The sequence below is a fragment of the Monopterus albus genome, unplaced genomic scaffold (genome assembly GCF_001952655.1).
Source record: "Monopterus albus unplaced genomic scaffold, M_albus_1.0 scaffold39.1, whole genome shotgun sequence".
NCBI lineage: Eukaryota > Metazoa > Chordata > Actinopteri > Synbranchiformes > Synbranchidae > Monopterus > Monopterus albus.
Genome location: NW_018127919.1, coordinates 2,544,037 through 2,554,723, shown reverse-complemented (window position 1 = coordinate 2,554,723; position 10,687 = coordinate 2,544,037). Strand labels below are relative to the sequence as shown.

Here is a 10,687-nt window from a genome sequence, read left to right as displayed (position 1 = left end):
TGTAAAGGACAACAGAAAACTAGCATAAACACTCACCATGCATGTATTCTAAACACCAGTTACATTTCTCTTAATATGATATCATGTTAAATAAACTGCCAAGCTTTAAATGATCATGATGTCCTTTTAATACATTGGTGAGATTGTTTGCTGCATCTATCTTTAATCATTGCTTGAATTTAAACATTACAAACACATTAAGAATGATGCAATCACTCAAAATATAACATTAAACAAGGTGAGAGTCACATTTTAGAAATTTAAAAAATATTAAAGTACAATCAACTCCCAAAAAATAAGGCAAAGCAAAAGCAACATATCTACATAACAAAAGCAGCATAATAATAATAATAATAATAATAATCATAATAACAATAACAATGCTTATTATATTTTCCTTAATTTGCTGTTAAATTGTACGATGATGTTGAGTCTTGACACATTTCTCCTATGGCTGCTGCTGGCTATATGTCGACTGAAAACTAAATTATCTGTAGAAATACAAAGTGAAGAAAATACTGTGAAACAAGACCATGTTAATTTTCCAAATAAACCTATGTACATTTCTTTAGCAGAACCAAACACTGACCTAAAACAGCTGCAGCTTTGTCAGTTTTACTTTTTCTGCCCCCAACATTTCAGTGCCCTTTATTCCACATGAATGACATGCTGGCTATATCAGCTGACCTATTTGAAATGTTAGATGGTGTATACATTTCTTGGTAGGAGATTCACTTACCACAGGTATCCTTCCTTAAACTCAGTGAATTTGTGCCGGACCATAAATGCTGCTAAAGCATCTGCTACCTAGCAACAGAGGAAACAGGACTGTGTTTACAATTCACAATGAACTGAACAAACAGAGCCATGGGTGCAAAATGAATCAGACTATCATAGGACAATCCAGAGTATGTTCAGGAACACACCACTTACTTTCTCAGGCGCGTCCTCGTGAACAGCGTGGCCACACTGAGGGAGGACCTGCATCTGAAACTTCCCTGTGGACAAACAATGACATCATGGATATGACTGAGGTCTGCAGTATATGACAAAAATGACATGTGAATAAAAATGGGAAACTATGCATAAAAAACTCTGTCCTCCTTACCTTGCATCTGCCCAATAGTAAGGTCTTTATCAAGCCTGTCCACTCCTGTACAGTAGAACAAGTCAGAGATGAAACTGTGCAATCAATTGCAAAATAGATTGGGGAAAAAATGTGAAACATTTATATTCATCCAAACTGGTGGGACTGCCCCTGACATTCCAAAGCTGCCTATCCAGACACTTTAATGTATGTAGTACCAAATAAGTTCACTGGGGGAAACTGTGAGAGCTCTTAACCTGCAAGCAGAAGCAGTTTTGGCACAGGGCAGGTGAGAAAAAGAGCAGACAGGCCTCTGAACCAGCCATCCCAGTATTTTTCTGTCTTTGACAGCTCCACTCGCCAGGTGAAGATGGTTTCCTTTTTTACCTATATGAAAAAGCCAACACTTTTAAGCATTTCCAAACTTCTTTCAAACACAAAAACATGTTAGAATGACAAAGACAAGGGCTAAGAGAGACTGAACCTCTTCCTTCATTCTTTTCTTGTTGGATTCTTCTTCCACTTCTTCTTCCTCCTCCTCTTCTATTATACCTTCACTAATATTGGAGACACCTGGACTGCTGGTGGACTCCTCACATCTGTCAGTCAGAACAGTGGAAAATAAAACTTGGAAACCCATATGGCATTTTAATGTACAGACGACAGAGAGAACGGACATACTTTTTCACTTGTCCTCCCATTGATACACGTGCTGACTCTATGTTTCGGATCTGGCCGCTCTTCACACTGACAGCAAAAGAAAGAACTGTGTTTGCTACAAGAATCAAAGTGCAAGTCAAACCCTAAGAAAGGGTCTTAAAATACTGTAAAGCTGTTTGAGTGAAAACAAAATACAGCAAATTACATCAACAAGGCTCCTACTGGTTTTAGTTTATGACAACTTGCTAACATTTACTAACAAATTGCGTATTATATAATTGCATAGTGTAATAAGGCCCAGTCATACTTCAGCAGTATCACTGACTGGTTCATGTTTACCTCCACTCAATGGCATTCTCCAGAGATTTAAATGTCTTCGGCCGACTTCTAAGGAAATTCTGCATGCTATTGAGAGCATCCATTGCTGTACCTGAATACAAGTAACATATGTATTTGTTGTTAACATAGACAGTAAGAGTACACTAAGCTCATCAATGACTTGATTTTATTTAACTATAGATATGTAACAAAGTTGCTGCTAATTTATAGTAGTATTAAAATCAACATACTTTTTTGCTCCTATTTGACAATGTGTACTTACCTTCTACAACATCAATGACACAGAGTCCAAGCAGGGATGGTACAAGATTGGCAGTGGCTGTGTGAACTGCAATGGCCCCACCCATGCTATGTCCAATAATCATGATTGGAGGAGGGTTCTCTCCATAGAGTGCTTCCACCACTTTGCCAATATCCCTTATGAAAGAAGTAGTAAGTAGGAAAATGACTGTCCATTTAACAATGATCTGAGAAACTTGTGATGTATAATCATTTTATTTTTAAAGCTTAAAACAGACCATCTGTAATCCAAATGTAAACACAGAAGCCCATGAAACTCTGAATAAACGGACACCTGACTCCTGCAGGATCATTGCTACACTCTCTAGTTTCCCATGTTTTCTCTAACGCCAGGCCACAAGGCTGTTTTAAGTGTGTAAATGGTTCTTGCAAACTTAGTGCCTGTCTTAACTGAACACACAACAACTTACTTGGCCATCGTGTCTGCAGAGAGATCTTCAGGGTTTTTCACTTTGGTGTCACCTGCAGATGAAGACAGAAACACATTTCACCTAAGCTAAATGCAAAAAATGACCTTCCAGATAAGAGGGGGAGTTGCTACCTGACAACATGATGCAGACCTGCTGACCATGAAAAAAGGCTTAGCATATCACCTATCAGCTGGGGGTGCCATGATGATCATTCCTAATAAAATCTAATAAAGGATTTTTGTTATTTTGCCCTCAGTAGAAATTATAGACCACTGCTTTATTTCATCCTTCTACATCTTTAAGAGTATTAGAGAACAACTACAATGAATGTTAAGGATATATTCCATTATGACATAATGGACACATGCCAAATGTATAAGGACCTAGTGATCAACATATTTATAAATCAACAGCTATCATTCATTTTGTTGTAGCACCAAGATTTTGATTGTGAAAAATATGCTGATTTCTTAGTGATATGCCAATCTTTTCCACAGACATGCACCTTTTTCATAGCAGCAGATGCAACTTAAAATTGCCACTCATGCGGATCAGCAGTAACCAACATAAGACTGTCACATATCTTTGAAAAGCATTATTCTAAGTGGACTTAAAATACCACCTAAATAAAGTGACAAGTGTTCATCAAGATGGCCATTTCCTAAACTGTGAATAAAATATATACCTAATCTTGATCCCTGAGATCAGCAATATTTACCATGAGCTCGAAGATCCATAGCCACCACCCTGCAGTTGATCCTGCTGCATATGACAGCCTACAAAGACATACATGAAACTATTCATATCAAGCAATGCACAACAAATATACTGAATTAGCTTTGTAAATATTCAGCACTATGTTCAGCATATGTTTTCTATAGCATTAGGAGGTCACAGAGTTTATAATGCTCACAGTGAACACTGCCCAGGAGAGTGCTGAGTGGCCTCCTCCATGGAGCAAGAGCAGCACAGGACCATGGGAACCGCTGCAGTAAAGTCTGAAAATGTTCAAAGTAGTCAAGGCAACACATAGCACAATTATCCAGATCCGATACCGACGTCATTCACTCATCGGATATTAAACGGACAGGGCTGATCGACTTACCGATCCATATTCCAGTCTGCAGCTTGCGCTGGACTATGAACCTGCCATAACCTAACCTAACATAACTGATATTTGGACCTCAGATATGAGCAGCATTGAAGGTGATCTCCTCTATTCAGCTGCCACTTTACTGGACCCTCGATACAAAGACAGGTGAGACAGATTTTGTATGAATAATAAATTATTAATGTGCTAATGTTGGCTACATTTTAAATGGTAAATGTGAAATCATGCAAAACACCAAAGCTACACATTTATTTCTAGACCAAAAGCAGAGACTTGTAAATGTGCAACAATTTGGAGAAGTGTGTGTGTGTCCTTGGCCTCTGACCATGTTGTGGTTGCACTTATCCATCATTACTCATATTTAGTATTTTGTTTATTAGTGTTGTTTTTTGTTTTTGTTTTTTGCAATGAAAGAGCTCCTGAATCAGAGTCGGTATCGCAATCTGATTGGACCTGGAAAAAAAAAAAAAGTGGATCAGCCCCTCACTAATATGAAGATACTGTAGGTTAACAGTCAAGGATATATCTTTGCCATTTTCATTTTCCACTTCAACATCTTCCATGGTTTCAAAATACTGACTCCAGGGCAGGGGGGAGAAATCCTTCTTCCGTCCAGGTCTGTGCAACAAAAGACAAGCAAAATGCAAAACAGTCTGTGTCTGATGTGATCCCATAGTTGACCCATAGCCTATTATAATTGATTTAAAACATGAACATGCAATTGCAAGACAAGAATATTCAACTGTACTGCACTAACTTGGGAAATTCATTCAAATATTATGCAGCAAAACCAAACAACATGCAATAAGGATGCTGTTTAATTCAGAGAGCCCTTCATAAACCCAAAAATGTGACTGTATCATGCCAGTAAACAAGCCCTGACCTTCACTACATAGACTGTGTAATTTTGCACACTGAAGGTGTCCCAGACCCTGCAGCTGGACCTATTTGGATAAAATCTAAGTTAGTTATACTGATATTAGTATCTTCAACCACTGCTTTTGGTGTATTGCAATTAACGCCCAATCTCACCCTGACATATCTTAGCTAATGTTACATATGATAAGTGGATAATGCCAGGTTGAACCGCCCAACAAGTAAAAAACGCTTACATGTCAGAGCTGCTAGCTTAAATAAAACATTGTCATACTGTTGTATACAAGGCTAATAACGCGTTCCTGATCTGACAAGGCAACTGACTGCTAACAGTGGTGGGCGAAGTTAGATACGTGACAGGTGATTAGTGCAAAATCATTTATCTTTGTGTCACTTTGAATCACTGACAACAAGGGCTGACTGAGCGACTGTTTTGCACATATCATGGTACACTGCACAAAACGGCAGATAAACTCAGACCAGCTATCATGTAACGTTAAGCTGTGTGAAAACAATCTGGATGAGTTTAAAAGCGACTGACTCGGTAGATTATGCACTCCCTCAACGTTATGGGTACAAATTGGGTCACAGGTCGGATATTTTATTTATTTATTTTTTTAATAGATACAGTAACTGTCCTTATCGGGCCGGTTCCTGCAGCTGCGAGTTTGGTGATTTATTCCCGTGTAGGACTCGGGTCTAAACTCTGGTAGCAGCGCCTAGCTAACGTTAACTTAGCCTGCAACGCAGTTAGTTCAGCTGTTATCCTTTACCAAATTGTCGAGGTACGAGCACAATCTCTGGTTTTATTAATAGAGTGTAATTGATACATTAACAGAAAATGGTAAACGTACCGCTACAAAGCTATCACAGCATGCAATTAAGTTGCAAGCTAACAGTTAACTTACCCCATTTTCATTTTAGAGCTGGACTGATAACCGCCTGCCATAGGAGGTCTGGAACCTAACAGGTTCAAATGTAACTGTTTCTCCATGTTGTCGAAAGGGGGGAATTGTTTAATAAGACCTTCCCTCTTTTTCGCAGCATATGATTTTCTTCCACACCTGTACCGTCGCTAGCCAGATATTGGATAGATTTCGGCTAACGCTAACTACGTCTGCTTGATAAGCTAACTGTTAGTGCTCGTCTTCTTCTACTGCTGAGATTATTTTTGGGTTTGTCTTCTTTGCTTTTCTTTCCTAGTCGACTATATAGACCCTTTGAAGCATTACTACCATCTACTGACCACAAAATCACCTACAATACGTCAATATTTTGCAGTTTCGATTGAGCTTTTCTCTTTCTCGGAGTTTTAATTTGAAGGTTTTAAAAAATCGTAAATGAAACTTTAGTTTCATAAGTTAAAGGCAACATTTAGAGACAGTTCAGGAGAGGCTGTCCTAAGTAAAACATGTTTTTAAATTATTCCTATAATTGTAAGACCCCATGGATTTATCTTGTCCTGACCCTCATTCATGAGAGGAAGGTTGTATAATGTCCTCTGTGGCTCTGGGGGAGATTTGACAAGTGTGAGAAAGTAACCCTAGTGATGTCATAGTGATATTGTCGGGGTTATGTCTTCTTACACCTGGAGACTTCTGATTTCTAGCAAATGCTTATAAACTAGGGGTTTCCAGTTTAAAAGATATGGATGTTTCAGGGAGGGTCTAATGAAAGACACGGTGAACTCTTGAAAAATACCCAATAATAGTAATATTAATAAATAATAGAAGATGCAGTCTTATAGGGTGTGACTAATGGCCACTGGAAACTGCAGCTTAATGAGCACCAGTTGCAGTTTCACTCTAGTAGTCTGTGTCATTGTTGTTCAATGTAAATACAGTTACATAAAGAATATGTTATGACAGCTGATTGCCTACAGTTGCAGACTCACTATCTCAGCTAGGAAAGGACAGGAAGAGGTGGAAGTAAATAAATATAGTTGCCCACATACAAATTTCCTTCAAAAATTGGGATGAAGATGTTGTCATCATCATGTGGAGGATACTAACTTTCTTCAGTTAGCACTGACACAATGTAAGAATAGAACGACTGTCAGAAATGGGAGGTTTCACCCTCTCAGCTAGTCAGTTAAACTCACAACATTCAAACTATGGAAATATGTACACAAACTTGTTTATATAGATGAACAAAAATATTTATCTCTTTTATTTATTTATTTTATCTTTTCTATTGGCATACATTTGCTGTCCTGTCCATGGCAATGCTTTAGAGCAAATGATAAAATCAGGTGATTGTAGAACCAATTTTCCTATTTTGGGATTATATTCTGTAGTGTTTTTGTTTATTTCTTGATGCAGCATAATGTTAGAGGTGCATTTAATGCAGTGGTTCTCAAACATTTTTTGTCATTCCCCACTTAAGAGGGTGGGTGAATTTTCAAGCCCCACTTGTCAAAAATTATAACGAAATTGGCCAATTTTAAAATTTCAAATTGATTGAAATATCAAATAACACTAAGTTGAAAACGGATAAAATATAAGTACAACTGTATCATTCGAGAGGGATAGTTTTCAATTTTGCAGCACTTGTGTCACCCAGCATAATCGACACCATGTCTACAGTTACAGGGAGATTTCGCTGCTCAGCAATTGACTGTGGTGTGTTGTCTCTTAATTCAGTGGTCCCCAACCCCCGGGCCGCGGACCGGTACCGGTCCGTGGATCAATTGGTACCGGGCCGTACAAGAAATTATTAATTATTTCCGTTTTATTTATTATCTGAGTATGAACGATCATTTATTTTGAAAAATGACCGCATTCTCTCGGTTACCTCTCGGTCACTTGAGCGCCAAAACTGGCTTACTTGTGGACATATTCAGCCTGCTCAATGAACTCAATCTGTCACTTCAGGGGAAAATGACAACTGTCTTCAAGTTGGCAGATAAAGTAGCTGCATTTAAAGCCAAACTGGATTTGTGGGGACGGCGCGTCAACAGAGGAATTTTGGACATGTTTCAAACATTAGCGGGGATTTTGGATGAGACTGAGCCTGAGCCTTCATTCTCCCAGCTGGTGCACGATCACCTGTCTTTGCTTATAAAAGAGTTCGAGCGCTACTTCCCAACCACAAAGGACCCACGAACTGCCAAGGAATGGATCCGCAACCCATTTGTCAACAAACCAGGTGAATCCAGCAGGTCTGTGCAAGAAGAAGATCAACTGCTGGAAACCGCAAATGACGGCGGCCTTAAAAGTATGTTCGAGACAACAACTCTGTCGGTGTTCTGGATTAAAGTCATGACAGAATACCCTGAGATCGCAAACCACAGCACTGAAAACTGACTTTAATGTTATACTCATGTTATGTTTGGGCCGCAGTAAAATTGTCAAGCGTTGACCGGTCCGCAGTGATAAAAAGGTTGGGGACCACTGTCTTAATTTGTTGGGTCTCATGCTGTCTGCTGCCAGCGGTTTAAGACACAAGACACACATGGGTCCCTCCTCTGCCCCCACCATTCCCACCGTGAATCCAAGCGCAAGATGGGCTTCATCATATTTTCTTTTCGGCTGGCTTTTTGGTTGATAAGGCTACTGCCTGTTTCTTTATCTGCTTGCGCTAAATCGCCTGCTTTTCTGTGGTCCATGTAACACATTTATCCATTTACGTTATTATGCCCACTACATACACTATTAACCCTCCGTGTTAACGTTTCCTTATAATGTTGCGCAGCAGTTAACATGCCGACGTTAAACCGTTATTGTTGCACTATGGTTCCACTTTTTTTTCTCCCGGGTCCTGAACTGATGTTATTTTAATTTACTTGTATTAATGACCCATTTCTAATTTTCTCCGTTCATTGTCCCCCACCTGTCGTGTCTTTATTACCCACTAGTGGGGCACAACCCACACTTTGAGAACCACGGATTTAGTGTATGTCCTCAGCTAACTATAGCCTTATCTTACAAACATATTGGAGCCAGTGGAAGATCGTGAAACATTCAAGACAGAGATGTTATGTTATTACATTTCCTAGGAGCCACAGACACAGTATGCAGATGCATTATCAAATGGCAATGCCATTCTTGCTACGTATCCCAGTGAAATACTGCTTCATTTAAACATGCGGTACAATCCTGTTGTTGTACCCGGTACTTTTTTATCATACTAACTCTGAGAGACGAGACAGTCCAAGTAACTTCAAAACAGTGCAGAAGATCACAGGTAAAATTAACATTACACGCTCCGGTATCTTGCACCTCCATACTGCACGCAGGCAGATGTAAGATGAAAGACCCTGAACCCACCAGGCCTATACATGATATCCCTTCGGTTGGGCTAGCCCCATACTACACAGGAACGTCAACCGAGACGTCTCTGTTACCAGCTTTGCAGCTGGCACCAGAGACGTCTCTCATACCAGCTTTGCAGCTGGCCATAGCAGTAGTCGAAACATGAAGCAAATCAATGTGTCAATGTGTCAATGTGTGTGTCTGTTGATTAAGTGGTGTGTAGCTAAAAACATTCTCACAGACTTCTAGTACATGTCGTGACTTAAACATAAGAACATATTATGACTAAGGCTACAGTTATACATGTCATAATAATAATATTAAACATCCTGTCTGCTGACAGTCATCAACTCTTCTCTCTAGTTATCCTTGACCAGATGTACCCTGTAGAAACTCATAAGCATGCCTAAGCATTTAACAGTCTAACTAGACATCCTATCTCCACTAAACATTTCTAATACATAAAGTATCTATCCAATTTCTATCTGACTAAAAATACCTAACACTGTGTTTAAATGAATTCCAAAAGCAGATGGCAAGCTAGGTCAAATACTTTAAAAGCTCAGATCAAGTAAAAATGGCTCAGAATTGTTATGTAGTAAATATTTTTAAAGATCCAATGAACAAAACCAACTAACATTACTGTCAGTTATACTGGCTCAGGGTCAGAAAAAGAATGTGTTTATTGCATATACTTTATATAACCCATTAAGCCTTATTCTATAGCCCACAGACACATGACTCCACTTGAAAGCTATTTTGATTTTCCTTCCTCTTTTATCAAATAATTGCTTTAATACTTAATAATTTTTTTAAATGAAGTGCTCACAACAAGCTCTGTCACTGAGGGAAAGGGGGAAATCAGTTTGCCTGTTCAGTTTTACGTTCAGGGGCTATGAGGAAGGTCATTGCAGGCTGGTTGAAGCCAGAGCAGTGATTTGTTCAATGGTGGGCTGTACTCTTCTGTGTTCTGCTGACGCTTAAGTGACGCAGTGCCTGACTGTATTTATAGTGTCATGGTATTTATTTATAGTGTAAAGGACAGGACAGGAAAGTATTAGCTAAGTCTGTCAGCTCAGTTTCATTTTCAGGCTATAGGGGAAACCACTGCAGACTGGTCAAAGCCAGACCAGGGAGCAGTTGACTGGTCTGGCTGTCTTCAAAGGTTACTCACATGGTATTATGAGAAACCCATTTATAGCACCAGCCAACTAATGAAAGCAGGTGATGAAAGCAGTGCCCCTTTTCTTCTGTTTGATTCCTGGAGGTCATGGAGTTAGGTTTTAACCATTTTCTGTCTGCAAATACTAAAGAAAAGAAAGGTTTTTTTTTAAAGGTTACCTTTATTTTACCAGCAGGTCCCACTGAGATCAAGATCTCCTTTTCAAGGAAGACCTGGCCAAGGTAGCAGCCATACAAATTTATAGTATTTTAAAATCCAACACATACAACAAGATCTGCAAAAAAATTTATTCAAGATAAGAACAATGGTCTCTCAAGAAAAACATCTGTATGTCTCCTTCACCAAATTCTTTATGATACCCTTAAATTCTACAATGGATATGAATGTGCCTAACTGTAGATCTTTCTGTAAGTTATTCCATGACCAGTGTGCATAATAGAAAAATGCAGTTTCCCCCATATCTGTAAA

General features: G+C 39.0%; 1 protein-coding gene across 1 annotated transcript; it reads right to left on the bottom strand.

Moving 5' to 3' along the window:
* Nucleotides 1-104: 104 nt before the first annotated feature.
* Nucleotides 105-5,983, bottom strand: ppme1 (protein phosphatase methylesterase 1). The gene is made up of 14 exons (XM_020599062.1): nt 5,692-5,983; nt 4,432-4,525; nt 3,710-3,802; nt 3,515-3,572; nt 2,797-2,848; nt 2,349-2,503; nt 2,087-2,177; nt 1,769-1,834; nt 1,572-1,686; nt 1,345-1,474; nt 1,109-1,153; nt 934-998; nt 740-807; nt 105-491 (listed from the first exon to the last, which is right to left on the bottom strand). Coding segments are annotated over exons 1-14 (1,119 nt in total). The 5' UTR covers nt 5,778-5,983; the 3' UTR covers nt 105-490.
* Between the last annotated feature and the right edge of the window lie 4,704 nt (nt 5,984-10,687).

Coding starts and splice junctions, on each gene's coding strand:
- ppme1 (XM_020599062.1), bottom strand. CDS start 5,777: ATGGAGAAACAGTTACATTTGAACCTGTTAGGTTCCAGACCTCCTATG. Junction 3,573..3,709: donor TCTCCTGGGCAGTGTTCACT/GTGAGCATTATA, acceptor ATGTCTTTGTAG/GCTGTCATATGCAGCAGGAT. Junction 2,849..3,514: donor TATGGATCTTCGAGCTCATG/GTAAATATTGCT, acceptor CTTCATCTGCAG/GTGACACCAAAGTGAAAAAC.